The 24,684-nt window shown below is 43.3% G+C and overlaps 1 protein-coding gene across 11 annotated transcripts in view; it reads left to right on the forward strand.

Annotated features, from left to right (window-relative positions):
* Tec (tec protein tyrosine kinase) overlaps nt 1-24,684 on the forward strand; it is a 108,877-nt gene that overhangs the window by 25,230 nt on the left and 58,963 nt on the right. For 8 of the 11 annotated variants that reach the window (XR_015636833.1, XR_015636832.1, XM_087584445.1 and 5 more), the window contains 2 exons: nt 16,995-17,068; nt 18,586-18,770. Coding sequence is in view for 4 of the 11 variants with exons in the window: in XM_087584445.1 (XP_087440571.1) it covers nt 18,633-18,770 (138 nt within the window). In the remaining 7 variants the exon portion in view is untranslated. The remainder of the gene's footprint in view (nt 1-16,994; nt 17,069-18,585; nt 18,771-24,684) is intronic. The other 3 variants (XR_015636831.1, XM_087584444.1, XM_087584450.1) reach the window with 1 other exon arrangement.

The raw sequence follows: 24,684 nt of genomic DNA on the forward strand, positions 1-24,684 counted from the left end.
CCATGTCTGGAAGACTGCACTTCACAGTGGTCCTCCTCCTTCTAACTCCTAAGTCTTTCTTTCTCTCCTGTTCCTGAGCACGGGGATGGGGTGGGTGGGGGTGATATAGATGTCTCACTAAGGCCCGAGCAAGCAGCTATCACTTATTCTCAGCATTGTGGGGTGTGTGTGTGTGTGTGTGTGTGTGTGTGTGTGTGTTTGTGTGTGTGTGTGTGTGTTCTGTATGTGTGGTATGTGCATGTAGGTGGTATGTGTGTATATGGTGTGTGTGTGTGTTCTGTATGTGTGGTATGTGCATGTAGGTGGTATGTGTGTATATGGTGTGTGTGTGTGTGTGTGTGGTGTATATGAGTGTGTGATGTATGTATGTGGTGTGTGAGGTGAGTGTGGTGTGTGTGTGAAAGACAGAGACAGAACGATGAGTCAGAGACAGACAGATGAACTGAGATAGTCAGGGTCTCACTGAGTTGTGTAGGCTGGCCTCTAGTTGTAATTCTCCTGCCTCAGCCTTCCACATATCTGGATTACAGGCAGGCCTGTGACCACAAGCCCAGAGAAGATTGTCTTTTGAATGTTCAACTGGAAGTTATAATATCTGTTTTCTGTACTTTCTTATCAGATATTTCATTTGCAAATGCTTTCTCCTGTTTTTAATTATAAAACACACTAAGATGTATTTATGTGTATGGGAGTTTTGTTTGCATGTGTATGTATGCACCATGTACATGGCAGGTATCTAACAAGGTCAGAAGAGGATATCAGATCCCCTGAAACTGGAGTTGTGGATAGCTATAGGCTACCATGTGTGTGCTTGGGAGTGACCCTGGGTCCTCTGCAAGAGCAACAAATACTCTTAACCACAGAGCTATTTCTCCAGCCCCCTTTCTTAACATTTTTTAATAATAAACACAAAAGCTTTTAAGTTATATAAAACCCAATTTATATTTTCTTCTGTTACTAATGCTCACATTTAAGAAACCCTTGTTAGCTGTACAGTGATAGTGTATGCCTTTAACCCCAGCACTGAGGAGTCGGAGGCCAGCCTGGTCTACAGAGAGACTTCCAAGGCAGCCAGGGGTACACTGAGAAACTCCATCTCAAAAGTAAATGAACAAATAAACAACAACCAACTGTTTCTGTATGATTTGTTAGAACAATCATTCTTTCTCCATTCACACAAGTCAAAACTTAGCTGGCCATAGATAGGTTTATTTCTGTATCTTCAGTTCTTGTTGAGAATTCATGGCGGTATTGATAGTATAATGTTGGTTAGAGGCTCTTTGCTTGTATTCATTCACATTGCCATCTCCCTGAACATCTCAGTAATTTATAATAGTGCTCCAGAGATTAAGATACAAGAGTAAGAATGATAGCAACCATGTGTCTAAGTGTTTACGTTCATTGCGCACTTAATAAAATTGAACTCTGAATATGGTATACCTTTGAAGCTGTGCGCCTCTGTGTGTGTGTGTAAAATTTTACCCTTTCTTAATGATTATTTTGGGAAATACCCATAATATTAACCTTTGATTCTCAAAAAAAAATATGATGGATAGTATACTATCTCCTTCTGTCTATATACAATCTAGGTTTAAAAAAAAAAAGACATGAAAGTAGGCAAACTGGGAATAGGAAGTCTAATAGTGGGAGGGGGATAAGCTAAGAATGAGCACAAATGTGAGAAAACCACCACAAAAATGTCTCAGGTAAGCTATCAGTCTGTATAATCAATCCCAGGGTAGCCTATCAGTCTGTACAATCAATCCCAGGGCAACTCAGCAGTCTGTATAATCCCAGGGTAGCCCATCAGTGTGTACTAATCCCAGAGCAGTCTGTCTGTCTGTAGAATTGATACATGGCAAAATAAATGCAAAAGCAGTTAAGCAGTTAGTCATGGTGTTGATGAAGACAGGGAGAGAGGTGATGTTTGTCAATGTTAATGTCCCTCAGTAGAGAAACTGGATGTGGTGACTTTTGGTCTGCACATAGCTGGGCCTCACAATCTGGTTTTCAGGTGCCATGCCTCACTGTCACATGTAGTAGGAACACAGTAGCAAGCTGCAAGGGAGGCCATCAAAGCATCACACCAAAGGCCACAGGGGTATAAGCCCAGTGAAGAGGCGGCCTAACCTTGTGCATTTGTGTCTGTCATGGTGCCTGCTGTCGAGTGTGGCTTCAGTGAAGTGTTTACGGAAACATCTAGGAACAAGTAAACCAATGTTACAAAGGACTCATTTGGATTTTGTTTTAAACAGTGGAAATAGTTTTCTCTCCCTCAGGACTATCTAGACTTGAGGGAGAATGGAAGAGATGGAGGAGCATTAAAATGGGATGTATTTAAATTAGTGCATGCTGTTTTTACTGCTTGTGTTTCTTCAACCACTGTGCATTTCTCAGTGCTCAGCCCTTGGTCTGACGTAGGCCCTGTTCCATTTTATTCCATGGGTGCAACCTACTAGGTTTTTTAGCTCAACCTAGGTACCACCGTTTTGTTTGTTTGTTTGTTTTGTTTTTTGTTTTGTTTTGTTTTTGTTTTTTTGTGCCATATAACCCAGAGTGGTCTGAAACTCACTGTGTGGCCCAGGCTGGCCTTGAACTCTTAGCAGTCCTCCCGGCTCCTTTTCTGCAGTGCTAGGAATACAAGTGTATACCGGCACTCCTAGCTCCCTGGCATCCCCTAATTGATCGTCTGCCTCAGCAGAAGCCATCTGCGGTCCAGCACATGGTAAATAACTAGCTCCATCACTAGCTTTGCTGTGTCTGTTCTTTCCACTAGGCTGAGTGGTTTAATCTAATGGCACTATCTATTTTATTTCGTTTTCAAGAGCCTGAGAATGTATCTAGCACTGACTAGATGTTCAGTTGTTGAGTGTGGACATGTGAGCCAGTTTGGAATAAAGATACAGCAAAAGCCAACGTAGCCAACATTTCCCTGACCATTTGCTTAGGTCTAAGAAGTTGCGCATTACCTTGTTTGTTCCTATGACAGTCCTTAGAGGTTGGTGCCACCATCTTCAGTCTCATGAACAGCACAATAGCACCTCAGGAGTTAGGTAACTACCTGAACTTCTATGACGATAAGGTCTGAGTCATGTTCCTCAGCTCAGCCATTCCAGTTCCTTCCAATAACCCTTGCCTCTTAAACAGTTCACTCTGAGTGACTGGCAGAGTGAGGTAATGCAGGCTGGGACCAGGAAAAACATCTTCAGGATAATGCTCAGAGGACTATTGCTTCATCAGAAGACACATTAAAAGGTGCTTCCTTTAGAAACCAGGTCATAGTGGTACATGCCCATAGTCTCAGCCACCTTGGAAGCTGAGGCAGGAGGATTGCTAAATCTTACAAGTTCATAATCAGGCTGACCAACAGAGAGATTCTAACTTGGAAAAAAACCCTTTTTGGTCCTTTAATATACGAAAAGGCATATGCTTGACTCCAAGACAATAATTTTTCTGTTTAAACCAATAGCTCTTTGGTGAGCCAGTAGATTTCTAGCATATTGAACTAGAATAATTGAATTACAGAGCTAAAGGCAGTGTTGGAGGTCACCAGCTTCACCTTGTAAATCTTACAAAGAATGTCACAGAACCCTCAGAATTTGAGCTTTGGCCTCCGTTTTCTTGCTTATCCAGTACAGAGGAGTCTTCTCTCCCCACCAGGCCACCATATATATGCATGTTAAAGGGCCTCGCAGAAGAACAGTGAGCACAGAATGCTCCCATTTCAGAGATGAGAGTCTCGCCACTCATGACAGATGTTGGCACTGGTGTGGGCCTGTCCGGTGAACAAGCTCTGGATCTCCAGCTCTGTCAGGAAAGGATCTGTACAGGACAGAACTGGTTCCCTGGAGCAGCAGAGAAGGGCAGGTCCTGCTGGCTGGCACCAGGACGATTCCTGGACACCAACTAAAAATGCAGATGGGTGTTTGCAATGCAAAGATGGTGAGGGTCTTGTGGTATTTAACTTCATAAAAGATGTGTTTTCCTTTACATCTGTCCAGTGACAGCAGGAGACGCTGAAAATGGGAAGACTACAGAGTCTTTGATTACCTCTGAGGTTTTGATTCTAAAGTAATACAGTGGAGGCCTTACAGTAATTACCTACTAAATGGCTCTTTTATTCCAGGCAAGTTTCTGGCTGCTAGATAATGCTAACTGTATATTCTTTTGTTTAATTTATATAAGACCAATTAGTCAGACTTGAAAATACATTTTTGAGAAATTGTGGGATCAAATGAGAAGTTACATATATGACATATACACATCCATTTTAAAAAAGATTTATTTATTTATTTATTTATTTATTTATTTATTATATGAGTACACTGTTGCTGTCTTCAGATACACCATAAGAAGGCATCAGATCCCATTACAGGTGGTTGTGAGCCACCATGTGGTTTCTGGGATTTGAACTCAGGACCTCTGGAAGAGCAGTGAGTGCCCTTAACCTTTGAGCCATTTCTCCAGCCCTACATCCATTTTTTATTGCAGTTTTTCACACGATATTTATCGGTCAGCTTCCCTCACCCAATTTCTCTTAGATCCTCCACACTCCCCACCCACCCAATTCCATACCCTGTCTTTCTCTCTTTAGAGACAGGCAAACAAAACCCCAAACAGAATTAAAAACAATAAAACTATAGAAAAAAAAACACAAGAAACACACACACACACACACACACACACACACACACAGAGACACACACACACACATCATGAAAACAAAAAAAAATTGGAAACCATAATATACAAGCAAAAAGACCAGTAACTTACAAAACAACACAACACATCAGTAAAGCCCAAAATGCTCAGAGAAAGCAAGCATTGTGAGACAAAGTCTATAAAAATACCACTGAGTTCATTTTGTGCTGATCATCTGCTGCTGGAATGGGGCCTACATTTAAGTATGGTTTCTATACACAGTGAAATCCTACCTGAGAAAACTACATGTTCCTTTGCAAGCAGATGTCTGTTGGAGATAGCTTCTTGGTTGGGGATGGGAGTTCCTGTCCACTTTCCCCCTCAGTTCTGGGACCTCATCTGAAGTTGTGCATGCTGCCACACTCTATGAATCCATGTTACTCCTGTTGTGTCTGGAGGCCACTCTTTCCTTGGAGTCACCTGCCACCTCTGGCTCCTATACTCTCTGTCTCCGCTTCAGCAGAGCTCCCTGAGCCCTGAGAGGAGGGATGGATGAAGACATCCTATGTAGAACTGAGTGTTCCAAGGTCTGACACTGAACATTCCTAATTGTGGGTCTCTGTGTTAGTTCCCATCTACTGGGACGGGAAGCAGCTTGCCCGTAAGAATTTCACAGTGCACTGGACAAAGTTAGACATTGATTTATTTTATGGACTCTGGCAAATCCATTTCAGACTACATTGGCAGAATGTAATATAGAGATTTAGTTTAGGTAATACAGAAGGAAAAGTGCCCAGCTTGAGGATGAGTGTGCCTCAGATGTTATGAGTGACACAACTTTGATTTGGGGATGACAGTAAAGGTTCTGGGGTGGTGGTAAATGGAAAGTGATAGAAAACATGAGAACTGCTCAGATGTCTGCACCATCCAGAGGTGCTGTGGATCCTCCTCAGTTCTCTACTATCTAGAATGTCCTTCCTTCTTTCTCAGCATTGGTCTCATGTGTGTTGAAATTTTTTTTCTCCATGGGAATGCATTTTGGATCATAGAATTAAATCCAAGTGGAAAAAAACCTAACCTCTTCTAGTCAGTTTAATTTCAGCCATATGCTTGGGCTGCCTCTAGAAAGTGAAGAATACTTGTAATTAATTGTGTTTTCTTGGGTGTAGTTAATTTCTCCTTCTAGTTTCTTCTGTGGGGCTGGATTGAGGGATAGATATTGTTTAAACTTGACGTTGTCATGGAATATCTTGTTTTCTCCATCTATGGTGATGGGAAGTTTTGGGTATAGTAGTTTGGGCTGACGTTTGTGGTCTCTTATAGTTTGTAAGACGTCTGTCCAAGATCTCCTGGCTTTTAAATTCTCTGTCGAGAAGTCAGGTATAATTCTGATAGATCTGCCTTTATATGTTACTTGGCCTTTCCTCCTCGCAACTTGTAATATTCTTTATTCTGTACATTTCGTGTTTTGATTATCATACAGCAGGAAGATTTTCTTTTCTGGTCCAATCTATTTGGTATTCTGTAAGCTTCTTGTATATTTATAGGCATCTTTTTCTAAAGGTTAGGGAGTTTTTCTTGTATGATGTTGAAAATATTTTCTAGACCTTTGAGCTGGTAATCTTCCTCTATTCTTATTATTCTTAGGTTTGGTCTATTCATAGCATTCCAGGTTTCCTGGATGTTTTTCCAGGAACTTTTTAGATTTAACATTTTCTTTGACCGATGTATCAGTTTATTCTGTTGCACCTTCTACGCCTCAGATTCTCTCTTCCGTCTCTTGAATTGCACTGGTGACACTTAGACCTGTAGTTCCCGTTCGCTTCTGTATTATGTTTGCTTCCATTTCAATTTTCAGGTCTTGGACAGTTGTATTCATTTTCTTCACCTGTTTGATTGTATTTTCTTGTATTCCTTTAAGGGATTTATTCGCTTCCTCTCTAAAGACTCCTACTTTCTTCATAAGATTGGAAGTCATTGTCTTGTGCGTCAGCTGTATTGGACTATCCAGGACGTGTGGTAGTAGGAGAGTTGAGCTGCCATATTGCTTTGACTGTTGTTGATTGTGTTCTTATGCTGACTTCTAATCATCTTGATTTGAGGATTATTATAGGTTTGGGCTGATTTCTAAGTTTATCTTTGTTAGATGGGTGGTTTTTTGGATGGTTTTTTTTCTTGGTTTCACTTTCTTCTCTGTCTTCTGACCTGAGTGGTCTGGGTTTTCTGGCCTTCAGGTTCAGTGGGGTGTCTGCTGTGGGGTTTTTGTGGCCTGCATGACCTACATGGGGTTTTGGGAGACAACATTGGCGCTAAGGTTCCCAGGGTCAGCGTGGCCTGCTGTGGCTGGTGCCATTGAGGCCTTGGGGAATGCAGGTGGGGTTGTGGACTGGAAAATGGAGTCCAGGGGGCATGGTTATGTTTATGGCTGTTAGGTATACTTTAAGGGGAGTTGGCAGGAATAGAGCATGGGGCTGAGTCTTACCTGGTGTCTCTGGTGCCAGAGTGGCCTCTGGGAAAGTAGGTGAAGTCGTCACATTTAAATTATCACAATTAAAAGAATCACTATTGTTTAGCTAAGGTTCTTGTTTTCTGTTTATCTTCATTCATATAATAATCATACTAAAAAGAAAATGAAAACACATCCCAGAGTTTAAATATCCAATATTAAAATTAAAAAAATAAATTCACTATCAAACATTTTGAAAATGAAATAGTAAAAACATGCCTTTTCTCTGTATGATTCTGACTGAAATTGGGCAATCTTTAGAAGGAACTTCTATGTCAGGATGTGTCCATCAAAATCTGAACATTGACATCTACTTTATGCACCTGTTGATGTGTCGCCAACCTTCTGTCTCATTCTGCTCGTATGACATTTCCTCACTGAAGTGATTTGTTAGACTCTGAAAGGGGGCAATGTACTCTTTGGTGAGCACAGCCTGGAGAACACTTTTGAGTTGGTAATAATTCTAAGGTATTTTACACAGGTCACTTTTTTTTTATTTTCCCATCTTTATTAAATTAGGTATTTCTTATTTACATTTATTTTATTTTTTTTTATTAACGAGTATTTCTTATTTACATTTCGAATGTTATTCCCTTTCCCGGTTTCCAGGCAAACATCCCCCTAACCCCTCCCCCTCCCCTTCTTTATGGGTGTTCCCCTCCCCACCCTCCCCCCATTGCCACCCTCCCCTCAACAATCACGTTCACTGGGGGTTCAGTCTTAGCAGGACCAAGGGCTTCCCCTTCCACTGGTGATCTTACTAGGATATTCATTGCTACCTATGAGGTTAGAGTCCAGGGTCAGTTCATGTATAGTCTTTAGGTAGTGGCTTGGTCCCTGGAAGCTCTAGTTGCTTGGCATTGTTGTTCATAAGGGGTCTCGAGCCCCTTCAAGCTCTTCCAGTTCTTTCTCTGATTCCTTCAATGGGAGTCCTATTCTCAGTTCAGTGGTTTGCTGCTGGCATTCGCCTCTGTATTTGCTGTATTCTGGCTGTGTCTCTCAGGAGAGATCTACATCCAGCTCCGGTCGGCCTGCACTTCTTTGCTTCATCCATCTTGTCTAATTGAGTGGCTGTATATGTATGGGCCACATGTGGGGCAGGCTCTGAATAGGTGTTCCTTCTGTGTCTGTTTTAATCTTTGCCTCTCTATTCCTTGCCAAGGGTATTCTTGTTCCCCCTTTTAAAGAAGGAGTGAAGCATTCACATTTTGATCATCCGTCTTGAGTTTCATTTGTTCTAGGCATCTAGGGTAATTCAAGCATTTGGGCTAATAGCCACTTATCAATGAGTGCATACCATGTGTGTTTTTCTGTGATTGGGTTACCTCACTCAGGATGATATTTTCCAGTTCCGACCATTTGCCTACGAATTTCATAAAGTCGTTGTTTTTGATAGCTGAGTAATATTCCATTGTGTAGATGTACCACATTTTCTGTATCCAGTCCTCTGTTGAAGGGCATCTGGGTTCTTTCCAGCTTCTGGCTATTATAAATAAGGCTGCTATGAACATAGTGGAGCACGTGTCTTTGTTATATGTTGGGGCATCTTTTGGGTATATGCCCAAGAGAGGTATAGCTGGGTCCTCAGGTAGTTTAATGTCCAATTTTCTGAGGAACCTCCAGACTGATTTCCAGAATGGTTTTACCAGTCTGCAATCCCACCAACAATGGAGGAGTGTTCCTCTTTCTCCCGCTCTGCATGTACTGACAGGTCACTTTTATAGTCCTTCACAGATCCTAGTATCCTCTTGTCTGTTTTTCTCATTGAACAGATTATGGCTTGTTCGTTTTTGTAACTACCTGCATGCCTCATGAGTGGTTCATTGTCATCCTAGATATACAATAAATGTCAGAGTATATTCATGTCAGAAACCACTCCTGTGAACAGATTGGCTCATACACTGAACTCGGGTGAACCAGTGAAGAGGGGGTAGCTGGGGAAGGAAGGAGGTTGGCAGGGGTTCAAGGTGAACAAAACAAAAATGGTGAGGTCGGGGAGTGGCCAGGTGAGAACGTGTGTTCTGGTTATATGAGGCGGGGTGAGAAGAATGTGTGTTCTAGTTATCTGAGTCTGGGTGAGAACTGCCCCCAACACTGCAGGGGAAGTAAGAGCAACTGTCCCACTCATGGCTTCTGTGGGCAGTGTACAGGGTTGGGGAAGGGAATGCTAGTCTGCTCATCCTTTGCTTAGGGATGGTCTGCAGTGTGGTGATGTTGGGAGGTAAGGCATTGGGGAGGAAGATTAAAGTAGTTTTTAGTGTTCTCCCGAGGCTGTGATAAAAGCCAGAGCCTGCCCTCACCCTGCAGTGAGTGGAATGGATGCCGTAGCTGCCACAGGGATAAAGGCTTGGCTCTTGTTCTCAGTTTGTGACTAGTGTGCAGGTCCGTGCTTCAGAAAAACCACTGAGGGGATGGGATGACACAGTGCTTCTGAGGGCTTAGTAGCTGGGACTGAGTCAACTATGCCAGGGGTGGTGCTGTGTGCCCGTACTGCCTGCCCACAGGAGGCTGAGTTGGGAGGCTCTCTTGAGGCCTGGGAGTTCAAGACTAGATTAGGCGCCATAGGGGGAACTTACATCACAAAGCAGGTAAGTTAGTCATGACGGTCTGTAATGTTAATGTATTTCCTGTGTAAAGGGCCATTCTTCTGCAGACTGCCCACCTTTCAGGATTTCACAGGTACCTTTGAAAGGCACCGGGGCAGTCTTTCAGAACATGGATGCGTATTTCTAGAGAAACCTGTCTTCAGTTCCTTCCTTGTGTTGATCTAGATTCCATAGCATTTGATAGATAGGGATATCACAGTTGTACTTTGGTGTTTTTGTAAGTTTGTTACATCAGCAGTGAGGTAGATGATAGATAAATCCCTTGGCTTTACTAGTTTAGGGAAGAAGGGAGAACGCTCATTTGTTACTCCACTGTCTTCTAGTGTTTTCTGTTAGAGATGATCGCTTTTATTGTCAGACTTTTTAGGACTGGTATCTCTTTTAAACAAAATCATGGGAAGCTGTTGCGTCTGTGGGCTTCTGTTTTTAGGCTCCAACAGACCAAACTAAGAAAATCAAAATGGAGTCACTTGTGCTATAGCTCCACATAGTGAACACAGACTGAGTGCAAGCGTTAAGACCCCTAAGCTGGCTAGTTCTCCATGAAACCAGATCTCAGTCTGAGAAAGTGTCCTCTTGGCTTTACATCTTATGTAAACATTTAATCAGAACAAGTGAGATCTCAGTGTCATAGTTTAAAATCTATTGACTGGCCCCCGTGTCTCACGGTCCTAAGGTCACTGTTCTGCCAATGCCCGAGGGAGTTCTCATTCCATTTTACAGAGTAGACTTTGCCCTGTTTATCAGTTTCACAGAAAAGCCAAGTTTATCTATGTAATCCTGGTGTAATTTTATCTCTTGATAATCTCTTAAGTAGCACGCTTACATTACTCAATATTTCAAATTTAGGTTCTACTTTACTCCCTCTTGTGCCTGTCACTACTGAAGAGAATGCGGCTCCCTTGCACAACCTACCCTCCCACCCACACAGAAAAACACTTCCTGCCCTCCACAAACATTTATAATAGTAACAAGATTAGTATTTATTTATATTACTGTGATGCTATGGAGTCCGGTTAGTTAGCCAAGCTCAGGATGTACTGTGGGTGCTTTTGTATGGCTTTTCTGAATGATTGTTTTTATTTGCCCTGGAATTAATTTCATTTCTATATCTATGATGTTTAGCTAACTTATTATAAGCTTCCCTCGTACATTCACTTTTACATTCTACAAGAATTCTCCCGAGGAACCTTCTGACGCGCTCTTCTGGACAGGTTGACCTCTCTGCTTGCTGCTGTCTGTCCCTTTTCTTGGAATTTCCCTTCACCATGATGGGAACTTGGGAGGTCTTTTTCCCTTTTTTGTTTTTGTTTTTTCAAAAACTTTTTATTGGTTCTTTGTGAGTTTCACATCATGCACCCCAATCCCACTCATCTCTTCTCCTGTACCCGCTCTTCACCCTTGCAAACACCAACCCCCCCAACAGAGAAAAAAAATCTCATTGTGGAAGCCGTAGTGTGTCACAGTGTGTCCCACAGTGCACCGTTTTGTCTACACTTTTGCTTGCCAGTGTTCATTGCAATGACTTGTTGGTCTGGGACTAGGCTCCTGGCTTCTGCTACTCCACGATACTGGGACTTCTCTGGGACTCCTCTTGGTATCCTGTTATTGCCTTGTGTCATGGAAATCCTGTCATGGATCCAGTTCAAAGGATCTTATCCTGAGAGGTCAGTCTGCTGGCTCTCCTGCTCGCACACTCTCTGGGCCGGCTCACCTGCAACTCCTACAGCCAGGGCCAGCTCTCCTGTGCTGCCCAGGTGAGGTGCAGGGCCTGTTCTCCTGAGTGCTACAATAGGTGAAGGGCAGAGCCAGTTCTCCTGCCTGCCATGGGTAGTAAGGGGTGGAGGAGGCAGGCATTTCTCTTTGTCCATGTCACTGCTCAGCAGACAAATAGTGAAGCCAACTGTTCCTCAGTGAGCTGGCTTGCCTATCTTTCCCCCTCCACCCCCCGCACTCTAGCCCCAGGGTCAGCTCTGTTATGCTGCCCAGGTGAGGAGCAGGACCCACTCTCCTGCTCTTATGATCCCAGGGCTAGGTTTCCTGCCTTCCACTGGTGGTGAGGATTGAGGGGCTAGGAGGGTATCTTTGCCTCATGGGAGGTGAGTGGTAGGTTCAGCTCTCCCACACTTGTACCTTGGGGTAAGCTTACCCACAACTTCTGCAATGTGTGGCCTGCTCTCCTGAATACTAAAGCTGACGAGGTGTGGGCTCTGCCCTCTTGCTCTCATGGCCCCCAAGGCCACCTCTCCCATGATGCCCAGGAGAGGGGTGGGACTAGTTCTGCACAACCTTCAGACATCAACTCATCCCCAGGTGGCAGTGCACACAGGGGTGTCCGCCTGGCCTTTGGTAGTTAACAGACCCCTCCCTGCTGCTATAGGGCCAAAAATCCAGACGTGGCCCCCTGGTGGCAGCACAGACCAGGACCCCACCATGGTCCCAGGTGGCATCACCAGTTACTCACGTCAGGTTCTTGCCTCCTACCCTCACTTCTCTGGTTCTGCCTCTCTTCATCGTGAGCACATCTTCCTTTTTCTTTCTCTTCCATTTCTTCACCATTCACTTGTTCCTCTTAGGTGGTGCCTGGGGTCTCTGAGTGTCTGGGGGTCGTCTCAGGAGTGGTCTCAGGAGTGTTAATGCATGCATTAACATGCATTAAGATGCCAGGCAAGGGGGTTGGGGATTTAGCTCAGTGGTAGAGCGCTTGCCTAGCAAGTGCAAGGCCCTGGGTTTGGTCCCCAGCTCCGGAAAAAAAAGAAAAAAAAAAAGATGCCAGGCAAGGGTCATCACAGGCATGGTCTGTTCCCCATTCCCCAGGCCTGTGAGGTGCCAGACTAGTGGCTGTTTCTCAGGCTAGCTTGCTGTTTGGCACCTTGTGAGGGTCATCTGTCTTCGGCTCACTCCTGCCTGGCATTCAGGTTCTTCTAGTCTCTGGCTTGTTCCCCATCCTGAAAGCCCATCTGGGCTTGCCTGGTGCCAGACTGGTGGTCATCTCAGGCTAGCTCCCTGTTTGGATGGGGAGGTGGAATGGTTGTCTCAGGCTCACTCTTTTCAGGGAATGTTATGCTACTAAAATCATTCAGATGTTCGTAGATCACATGTGAATGCTGTATTTATGATCCTATACCCATATTGACATTCTGCTGAATATAGAATTTGTAAGTTAACGGTCTATTGCTTTCTGGTGGCTCTCCCTGCTTTTTCTCAGTTCTCAGTTTCTTCTAGGGGGAAACCCTCTGCTTCTGAGCTGCCAGTATTGTGGTGATTGCCATTCTGAATTTTGATCTTTTTTATTATTATTAACTTTTAAGTGTTTTGAACCTTCTGTCTCTTGCCATAATTTTGAAATTTTATAAGATGTGCCTTGACTTGGTTATATTTTTAATCTGGATATAACCTTTATTTTGGCAAAAACATGCCTAACTTTTTGCTTTTTCTTCCCATTGTTTTGTCACACTCTGGGCTCTGGGTGGGACCTCTAATGCTATTGTGTTTTCTTCCCAATTCATTGTTTGTTTGACTTTCTGTCGTAATTTTTGGGAGATTTCCTCAGCTTGCATTTTAACTCTCCTGAGTTTTTGATTTCTACTGTCTTGATTTCCAGTGTCCACACCCCACCTCCTTTGGGTACTTTATTGTTTCTTTTGCCTGCGTCACAGCCTTGTGTCATATACGTTTGATACTAAGATCTTTCTAGAATTCTTTGGTAATCCTAAGCCTTCTTTCGTTTTGTGTCTAGGTTGGGCCTTTCTGATGTCTTTTTGTGCCCAGTGATGTGGATCACATGGTATAAGAGAGCTTACAAGTGCTTAGACCATTTCACATTAGCTCCCTTTGCACTGCGGTACCCCTGCCCTGGGTACCACATTCTTCATTCTTCCCTGAATAGATCCTGTCTTAGGTTTCATGAAACAACAACAACCACAACAAACAAACAAAACCTTAGTTTTTCCTAGCATTGTGAATAGCTCCCTTGACACAGAAGAGGGACTATGTTTGTTTTTCAAATAGACCTGCAAAAAATTACCCTGCAGTTGGGCGTGGTGGTGCATGCCTTTCACGTTTGAGGCCTGAATGATTTACTCAGAGAGTTTTAGGCCAGCCAGAGCTACTCAGTGAGGCTCTGTTGATCTTTTACTGCTTTGTGGGTCTTCTTTCTTCCTCTGTTCTCCATCCTTCGTCCACACTTCCAACCCCCTTGCATTGATAGGAGAGAACAAAAGGATAGGAAGGAAAGGGAGCGAGGCTATCGCTACACTACTTCCTGCCAATTAGGGGCATCGGGATCCTTGGGACAAGTTTGATTTCCGCCCTCAGGATTTCTAATTTCTTCTTTCTTCTTTGCGAACAACTACTTAATAAACTGTGACCAACAACAACCAATCAACCATGACCGACAGCAACCAACCAATACCAATAACCTGCTCTTGGGGCCCTGGCCCCATTTATACACTCTCTGAAAAGTCCCCAGAATTCCAAATATCATACAATGGCAGAATTTGTCTGCAGCTGGCAAAGTCACATCCCGGCATGAAGTGAGTCACAGTCAGCCGCTGTGGCAATCAGAAGCAGCCCCCCATCCGACTCCTGGGATTAAAACAAAAACATTCTTATAATATTTGTGTGTTTTTCAAAGAAATAAAAATTCTCACCATACTCTGTTTCACTCCCTTCCCCTGAAACACTAGTTCCTTCCTTTAAAGAGTTTGGAAGGTAGCTCAGTTAGTAAAGTCCTTGCCATGCAACTTTGAGGGCCATTTACAACATCCATATAAAAAGCACAGCAGGATACAGATGCGATCCAGTGCTGGGGAGACAGAAACAGGTAGATCCCTGAAGCTTGTTCACTAGTCAGCCTTGTGAGTCATGGAGCTCCAGGTTCAGTGCAAGATACTAACTTAAAACTAAGGTGGAGATCAAATGAGAAAGATGTTCATCTATGGCCTCTACCTGTGCGCGCGAGCGCGCGCGCACACACACACACACACACACACACACACACTCACACACTTTAGCTCCAAGTTCTTCTTTGCTACCACTCCTAGGGCTCCTAGATTTGGTGACTTTATTCTTATCCTAGCTAGAAGTTTTATGGTATAAAATGGTTGTTTTCCAAGTGTCCACTTCCTGCCTCTGTTAGACCTTGGGTGTATTTGTCTTCTGGTTTTTCAACCTTTGTCTTTTAAACCTTTTTTCTGTTTTGTACTTTTTAAAATGTATATTTATTTACAAACATTTTATTATTTTAAATATTGTGTGTGTGTGTGTGTGTGTGTGTGTGTGTGTGTGTGTGTGTGTGTGTGTGTTGGGTATGTGCATGTGTGTGTAGGTGCTCATGGATTCCATGGAACCACGATATAGATGCTGGGAACCAAACCTGGGTCATCTTCAAGAATAGTGCACGCTCTTAACTGCCGAGTCCTCTCTTCAGTCCCTCAGAGAGTTAATTTCTTAATAACAACGAGTAAATAAAATATCTATTTTTGATGGACTTCCAGGAAGGAAGTGGGTGCGTATCCAGCCCTTCATCTTTAGCTGAACTTTTTCCATGAGAAGTGTACTTCCGTTCTACCCTTTGAGGGACAATGGCTTTTGTTGGCCAGAATTTTCCACTGATCAATGAATTATAACAAGGCAGTGTATTTATATGGGAAGAGTTCTTCCTTTGGAACCAGGAGGGATTTTTTTTCTGGTCTTGATCTAATTACTTTGGGAAAGATACTTTGATGATGTTTAACCTAACCTTAGCCTTTTAATTTGTGGAGCAAAGGAGATGATGGGTAAGATCCCTTCCAGCTCACATAGCCCAACTCTGTATAAGATTATTAGTCTCTCAGTAAATCAGATTGGCTGATTCCTCCTCACCCTGAAGTCATTAAACAGACATTTTTCTTATCTCTCGTATCTGGACTTTTGCTTCTAGAACTGCAGTTAGGACATGCTGTAGCCAGTGTCGTCCAAAGTCTGTGTATTGTGTGACAACAGTGGAGCTGCTCCCTGGATGAGAACTACATGCTCTATACACACGTGTCTAGAGCCTAGCTTCCTTTTTCCCTTGTAATCTTTTCTAAGTAGCCATTTTCTTTCCTTTCTGAAAATGACTTTTGATAGATTTCTAAAGAAGTAGAATTTGCATACCAACAGTTTCTCAAGAAAACAAGTAGATAGTAATCTATCATCTATCCATCATCTATCTATCTATCTATCTATCTATCTATCTATCTATCTATCTATCTATCATCTATCCATATATCTATCATCTATCTACTTATCTATCATCTACCTATCATCTATCTATCTATCTATCTATCTATCTATCTATCTATCTATCTATCTGTCTGTCTATCTATCTATATCTATCTATTATCTATCCATATATCTACCATCTATCTACCATCTATCTATCATCTATCTATCTATCTATCTATCTATCTATCTATCTATCTATCTATCTATCTTTGAGATAGGATCTTATTATATAGCCTAAGTTTAGTTTGAGTTTTATGATCCTTTTACCTCAGCCTCCTGAGTATTATGGTTTACTACTACAGACCAAAATGCACAGGCCAAAACTGTAATATAGCAAGAAGACCAACTTAGTTGTAAAAAGAATAAGTTTTCTTTGATTGCTCATTTATGATCCACGTGGATTAATGGTCCAGGTTGCCAAGTTCATCAAGAGACTGGGTGGTAGGAAGAGGCACAAGGCTTCAGGCTCGTCTTTAAGAGAATGGCACAGAGTTCCACCTCTGTGTAGAATTAGGATGTTCAGGCCCTGCTGCTGCAAACCTAGAAAATATTAAGGAAAAATGGAAGCAGAGCCTAGATAACTACTTTTATTTTAAAGCATTATTTGGGTGATTCTGATGTACTTTTTGGTAGATTAACAGCTAGTTGAGAAGTTATGCTGTGTACATTTTTAGAAATAGAAGAACTCGATGAACTTGGTGATGAATGAGAGAGATTATGGGCACAGGTCATTAACTAGAGACAGGAGAAAGGGTTGTGCCAAGGAGGGGAGTTCTGCATTGATGGAATTTTCATAGGGGAGAGAGGATTGTGGAAAGTGGTGGAGACCAGAGGATGAACTCCGTGAGGAGGGGTGGCCCTGCACCTTTGGAGGCTATTTTGAGCAATGTTTGGACTGACTCGGGAAGCATTGGAGTGGATATTGACTGTCCGAATACAACTGGATTGTGAACATCTCTGTGGTCAGACTAAGTTTGGGCTTTATCCTGCAGGTGTCACATGACACTGAGGATGTCTGAAGAATGAAGTGATGGAACTTTGAAGACCGAGTCAACGGGCAGAAGGGGTATGTGGTAGTTAGAGTTAAGTGGGGAAGAGTGTGGGTCATGGGAGAGCAGTTGAGAAGGTGCTGCCATTGTCTAGCTGTGAACTCAGGATGTTGTGAGCTAGGGAAGTGACAGTGGAATTCAATGAAACCATAATAGATGCCACGTTCACACTAAGTTTATTATCTACATCTCATTTAAACCTCACATTAACCGTGTATACCCCGGCACACCTTCTAAATCAAAGGGTGGATATTTAGAGGCTATGCTGTTAAAGAGACCCTCATAAAAATCAGAGGAGCCCTGAGTAGTCATTGAGAAAGAGAAGAACACTAAGGTTACTAGGTTGGAAGGAAGCATGGTGGAGTTCCTCAGTAGCTCAGTGTCCAGTCACAGATTACATTATCAAATTGCACTAAATGTGCTTCAAGGGACTCCTTTTACTTCTGTGGTTTGATATGTAATTGCTTCCTGAAAGGACATGGAGCATGTAAGGGAAAGAAAGGTTCCTTTAATTCAGCTTGCCTCAGGGGAGAGTCTGCAGGCCTCTTCTGAGCACCTTTGGGTTTTCAAATGGTTGAGAATTAAATATGTTTGAATTTGACTTTTCTCCCTCCCTCCCTCCCTCCCTCCCTCCCTCCCTCCCTCCCTCCCTCCCTCCCTCCCTCCCTCTCCCTCTTCCTCTCCCTCTCCCTCTCCCCACTTCTTCCTCTCCCACCCCCTTCTCTTTCATCCCCTGTTTCCTTTCGTATACCTTAGTGGTCAGAAAGACACATTCCAGGAACCATTTTCCCTCTTTCCATTATAGGGTGTTCTGATGATTGAACTCGGGTCATCAGATTTGGTGGCAAGCGCCTCTACCCGTTAAGCCATCTTGCCAGCTCTTGTTTACATTTTAAAAGGTTCCAGGTGTAGGACTGAGGGTCTTTGTATCCAGGCAGGTTTCCCTGAGGAGGGTTAGCTCTGACCTCTTGTGGTCCGGATAGCATATATATGGATCATGATGGTGTATTTATCAGGGGACTTCCCTGTAGCAGCAGCTTCCCTGTGGTACCACGATGATATGGGATCAAGGGGACATCTTCACTGAGGTACAGATGAGTGAGTTGTATCCACTACCATGCTCACTCATCGTTTAAATCAATTATGCTTTTTGCATACCAAGATCTTGAGGTCTAAATCCACAACACAGGCAATGGAATGCACTTTGCCATCTGAAGTATTTGTTCTCTGAAGTCAAATAGCAGAATACTAGAGAGCTGAGGGATACTGGGAGAGATGGGGGCTTGCATGCATCATCACCATTATCATCATTGTCATCATCTTCTTCATCGTTGTCGTCGTCGTCGTCATCATCATCATCAATCTTGATTAGATTTTCCTAGGAACGGGCAGGGCAGGATGGAGACTGAAGTAAGAGGAGAAGAGCTCTTTGCCTTGAACAACATGCATTAGGAACTAGGATGTTAGGAATTAGGAAATGCAATAGCATTAGGAAATTAACACCATATCCTCGCTGTTTATTTTCTTACCATAGAATCCCAGGATCTTCAATGGCAGGAGAAAGAGCAACAGAAGACCGAGATGAATTTTAACACTATCCTAGAAGAGATTCTTATTAAAAGGTCCCAGCAGAAAAAGAAGACATCACCCTTAAACTACAAAGAGAGACTTTTTGTACTTACAAAATCCGTGTTAACCTACTATGAGGGTCGAGCGGAGGTAGGAGACAATCGCGTTCTACTCCCGTTTTCAGAGTTGCTCTCCGTTGAGTTAATGAACTTGAGGTTACAATTTGCTGCCATTCAGACTTGAAAGTTGAGATTCCGCGTGTGCTAGAACTCAGCACAAGTCTGTCATGATAGTTTAAGATACGGAGCTATCCATTTCGCGTCAGCCCCCTGAACGAATTAATCTGCCAGAGAACACCCATTCCTGTATTTTATAGATCCTTATAGAATTTATTAGGTGTATTAAGCACATGGCTTTCCCCCACAACCTGCCATATTATGTATCAAAGCCCAAGATGCTTTGTGTGAACGTTTCTTCACCGCCGGCAACCGATCAGTTATTTGGTGAACTATTTATTGATCTACAGAAGAATCCTTCAACTCTTGATGCAATGTTTTTTTGATGGGGCGAGGGAGATTGAAGAAGCATGTGTCTAGTGAGCTCCCACTGTGAGATGTTGAGGTACGGTGGGGAAGGCTGTGTTGGTTAGACAGCTTCTGACTTTCCATAAGGAGTGCGAGTGATGGCTATCTCTGCCTGACCCAATTTAAAATCTTGCCGTGGTGGACATGGTATTTTCTACTACTGTCATTGTCTTTCCTGTTAGAAATAATTTCAGGTTGTAGTGAATGGTTAGGAACTGAATTTCTCTTGGCGACGTGTTATAGCAAATGTGGTCATGGTGAATACCTTAATTGCAATTATTAAGGGGTATTTTTAACAGCTGTTGATTTGCTTGTTTTGTTGTTGTTTTCTCCTTCTGTGTTTGGGTTCCCTTGGTTTACACAGAGTGCCATTGTGTCTCCTGAACCATTCTTATTTCTCCTATGGCGTATCACTATGACCAGTGTCCATCTCAGGTTCACGCACCATACGGCCCTGTTCCCTTAACCATAAACCCCTGCAAATGCTGAAAACCAAAGTTTCAACACTTTTACTTGTAAAACTAGAGCTGACGTAAGACCAAACCTACTCTCTATTCTATTCACGTTCAACACATATGTAGGCATACCCAGAACTATTAATGTGACTAGGTACATCGGGTGCATATTGAGAATTGTCATATTATATGATACGTCTGCTACATTTTCTTGCTATCTGAGAAGTTCAGAAATGCAAACGCATTTCAGATAAGAATTGTTACCAGAAGTAAAGATTATTTAAGAATGCAAACAGATTTGGAGGGAAATATTAGTAAGTTTTTGTTTGGCGGCAATCATTTGTTATAACTGGAATTTTACCGTAGGAAATCCAGGAAAATAGAAATATGGCAGCAGAAGTGGTAAAAGGTGGTAACAAGTGGTGAAAAGGTAATAACCCCAAACATTGTCGACTTAGGACATGGAGTGGCACTATTAAACACAACACAGCAGGGGCAGAGAGATGGCTCACAGGTTAAAGGCACTGGCTGTTCTTTCAGAGAACCCGTGTTTGGTTCTCTGCATCCGCATGGATGCTCACAGCCAGCCGTAACTATGGTTACAAAGAGTCTGATGCGAAGTCCTGTGGGAGCAGCATGTGTGAGGTGCTCCGATACTCAGGCAGGCTAAACACCATACACACAAAGAGAAGACGGAACACGCTGGTCAACTTACTCTGAAGATCCTTAGTATACGATTGGCCCTTGATATCTGGGAGAGGCCTGGCTCCTCTCATCACCAGCTCATATGCTAAAACAGTGAAGCATTTGCATGTAGCTCCTGTAAATTACCTGTATATTACTTATTGTACCAGTTATACTATGGATGCTATAAGACTACTCATTCTACATTGCTTAGGGAATAACACAGGAAAAAGCTGTATATGTTCATATATTTTCCAGGGTTGGTTGATTCTATGAACTCAGAACCTATAGGTGTGGAAGGTTCACTGTGCAGAGTTAAAAGTCTCCTGTCTGTTTAAGCAGTAAAAGACAGGAGGGCCCCTCGCATTTCAGATCCCAGTCCACTGTCTGGATGTGAAGTGGCTTCGGTGGTTGCAAGAACCAGAAAGGGTGGGATGAGGCGGTCATCCAACATTTAGAAACCCCCCTTCTAACCCTTATTCAGTGTCCTTGTCTTTTCTGGCCATTGCTCACTGGCCCCATGACCTCAGCCATTAGCTGAGTTTCCTTCCCAACACCCCGCTCCTGTAGTGTGTGGAGTGGTGTTTTGATTTTCGTGCTTTCTGCTGTGGTGGACGGCCTGTTGTTCATTAGTGACCTACTTCTTGAGCCAATCACAGCTTTGTTGCCTCTCACAGTAAGGGGTAAATAGTCACCAGGTGGTAGAGTGTGTGCTTAGCATGTGCCAAGCCATTGATTAGATCCACACACCTAAAACAACAAATACTTGCTTTTATTGAATTATGACTTAAAAATAAGAATCACATTTCTCGAAATAACAGTACTTCTAACAATATGGGGCAGGTTTCTGAATGACTGCTTATTATCTACAAAATCCAAGAAGGGCTTCACACTGGAGTTACTTCCCTGTTTGGGGGTGTGTGTTAAGTTCCTGTTTGCAGGGATGAGTCTTCTTTTTGTCTCTCTGTTCTTAGAATCATGACTCAAAGAGCCTTGTGCGGTGAGGAGCCTATGAGAACATTGAGTTAAAAAGTTAAGATTCTAGAATTGGACTGAGCACGACTGGAACCATTTGAGAGATTTAAATGTCTGTAGCTCTTCTATTTAAAAAAATCAAACACCAAAAACAGTGAAAAGGCTGCCTCTCGCTTTAGTAGTTCCCTCATGACTGTTGAATGCTTTGAATGACAGCCCTTTCTGTAGTCTCTGCACCCAGCTTCTGTAACACGATGGTCAAAGCCTTTCCTCAGACTGTTCCTTGCTAATTCATTTACTGTGCTTTTCAAAGTGTATGGAGAGATTTTGTTTTAGATAGATCTTCAGATATTCAGTTAAACTATCCAGTTAAGTCTCACATTGAAAAGCTATCAGGCCCTTGGTTTCTTCACTTTGCTTTCCCTCTCTTCTGGTGTCGAGTCTGTTCACATTCGGGCATGGTGCTGCTTTCAACTTAGGGAGCTAAATGACCGATGTGCGAGGCCCCTTGATTTCCTGGGGAGTCTCCACTCGATATGGGATGGGTGTTAGGGAAGCATAAGACTGGGGTGTGTTGAAATATCAAACAAACCCCCCAAAACCCAACAACAATAAACAAACCTGCTGAATAATGGTAAAGAAAAAAATTGAGCTTTTGAATAAAAGAAACTAAGTACTATATAAATAAAGGAAACTATGTGAATTTTGCCACAGTTATTACTAAGAAAGCAGGAGACCAGGCTGGGCAGCAGTACTATCTGATAGAGCATGGATACCCCACAGAGTCTATAAAGTCAAAGGGGGCTGAGCAGTGTGAAAAGCCAAGTGTCCTTTCCTTCCTCTCCTCCCGGTCCCACCCTCCCACCGGCTTCCCCCATTCTGCCCTACTCCCCAGCAAAGGATAGGGTCCCAACCCACATCAAGTCACATCAGGACTAGGTACATCCTCTCCCACTGAGACCAGACAAGGCAGCCCAGCCAGGGAAAGGGATCCAAAGCAGGCAACAGAGTCCAAGTCAGAGACAGACCCTCCCCTCCAATCGTTAGGGGACCCACATGAAGACCAAGCTGCACATCTGTTTCCTATGTGTAGAGGCCTAGGTCCGGCCTGTGCATTAGGCAGACCTTTTAGCTTAGCATTCTCAGGCACACTGGTTTTAACAATGGTGTGACTTTTGAAACACTGACTATGTGCAGGGGCACCGTTCTAAGTTCTTTGCACACACAGGCTTATTTGGTTTTATTTCAGAATGAGGAACCAAAGCAAAGAAAGATAAAAGGCCTTGCATAAAGTGTGCCGTGCTAGAAGTTGCGTATTCTTACAAGAAATTGCAGGGCTGTTTCTTCAAAGCCTATCTTTGAAACCACCTTGCTACTCCAGGAAAAATTAGTGGAGGGTGGGGATGGGCAGTATGGAGAGAACTGTTACAGTCCTCTGTAATACAGATAAAATTTTATTTGAGGGTGTTTTATTATTCTCAGTTACAACTGTTTTGAAATCTTTTGTACTAAAAAAAAGACTCACAATGAACAGGACTTTTTTTTTTTTTTCTTTTTGGTCCTGTCTGCCTCTAATTGGATGTTCTGAAATAACATTTTCAGTTTGTATGTGGAGGTTAAAATTATTTTATGTAGATTGTGTCTTTTTATATGCTTAACTTCATTTTCATCTCCATTTTGACAGCAGCCCAGATCTGAAATGAAGGGCTCAGAGTCTTCCAGAGATGTAGACAAGAACTGGCTCCTGTGCCAGGAGCGCCCCTAGCCCATGCCTACGTATCTGTCCCTTTACTTGGTTGTTCTTACTTGTAAGTCAATAGTGACAGGATTGCCTGGTAAATTCTAGAAAACTCTCAAGCTTCAAGAAGAGGTTGTAGGAAGTTGCGGTTTGGAATGCAGTCAAACAGAAGTTCCTAATAACCTGGAGAGCCACTCTGTAAGCTTTGTCTCTGAAGTTTACAGGGCTGAACCCTTTACCTACGTGTGTTAGCTCTGGCAGTTTGTAAATGTTACAGCTCTGAAGCGTCAGGCTTTTCCTAAAGAAGTGGTTCCCTACAGAAGCTCTCGTTCGTTTGCTACAGAAGCCCGGCTCGCCACTGCAGGGGCGGGTTTTCCCACCGCAAGTGTTTACAGCTTGAGCAGGAGGGGGTGGTTCCCGGGTGGCAGCTCTGCTCCGCTAGGCAGGGGAAGGGTTTCCCCTGTGAAAGTGTATCAGTTCTGCTCCAGCAAGGGGGAGGTTTCCTCAGTTAGAAGGGCAAAAAGTGTTAGAGCTCTGCTCACAGAGTATCCTTACAACAAAGAATACCACAAAGTCATACTACACAGCAAAGCTCGCATCAGAGATTTATTGGGAGGGAGAAACCCAGGAGGGGAGCCGCCTCTGCTGTGGGAGAAGGGGCAGGGAACTGAGCAGAAGGCAGGGCTTTTGTAGGATTTCTTGGGGTCGGGGTATTTCCAGGTTGGCAATTTCCAGGGTGAGGATTGGTGGGATTTAAATTTCCGAGCTTGGGCAAGATCAGGGATTGTTGGGTTTTCCTGTTTGAGGATTGGTGGGTTTCTGTTTCTTGGCCCTGGTCTTGGGTTTGGGGACAAGTCAGGGTCATGGTGCTTTTCCTTTGCCTTTTAACCCTACACAGTTTCAGAACTGAGTCCTAAAAATTGTAGGACACCCAGTTGGTGTCTTTGAGTGAGGCTGACTGACGTTTAGATTCTCACTCTTGTATGTTTCCAGTGTGATACGTGGTGTTAGAGGTGTTGGGATAATGAAAAAGAGTTTTTCCTTCTCTTTTTCAGCTTCCTGAGAGCTGGGAACAGGGATCCTGGCTAACCTATCTTTTTACTGCTGAGGGGTTCGCACACCTGGATGCCCAGTATGAGGTATAGTTAGGTGGATTGCAGACAAGCCAGGGAGACAAGCAGCAGGTAGGGCGGGATTATTCATGACCACCAGATGCTTGATTCTGTCTTCCACTGAGATTCCCGGACAGGAAATGAAAGCAATTAGTGATCATCTGAGGGTCGTTTTCTTCAACTGGGCTTGGAAAACCAGGAGCTCTTAGCCTTACAGGGATGAGAGCCACCAAGATGAGTGCTTCTTCCTTGGATATTAGTTTGCTGCCAAGTAGAAGCCTCACTTCCAGTCCCTTCCCAAAGGTTTGTATCTTGCAGCACCTCAGTGCATGCTGGGGAGTTGGCAGGGCATGGGATGTTAATTCATTTTTACTACAGAGTCACTGGAAACATTTGCATCACACTGTATGTAGAGTTACTACTACAGAGGCCAGAGCCCCCTCTTGTCCCAGGGTTACAGCAAACACTGAAGGGGTATGCCTGGAATCATGAATGGAACCATCCCTTCGTCGTCCC

This window comes from Rattus norvegicus, chromosome 14 (assembly GCF_021556685.1).
Source record: "Rattus norvegicus strain SHRSP/BbbUtx chromosome 14, alternate assembly SHRSP_T2T, whole genome shotgun sequence".
Taxonomy (NCBI): Eukaryota; Metazoa; Chordata; class Mammalia; order Rodentia; family Muridae; genus Rattus; species Rattus norvegicus.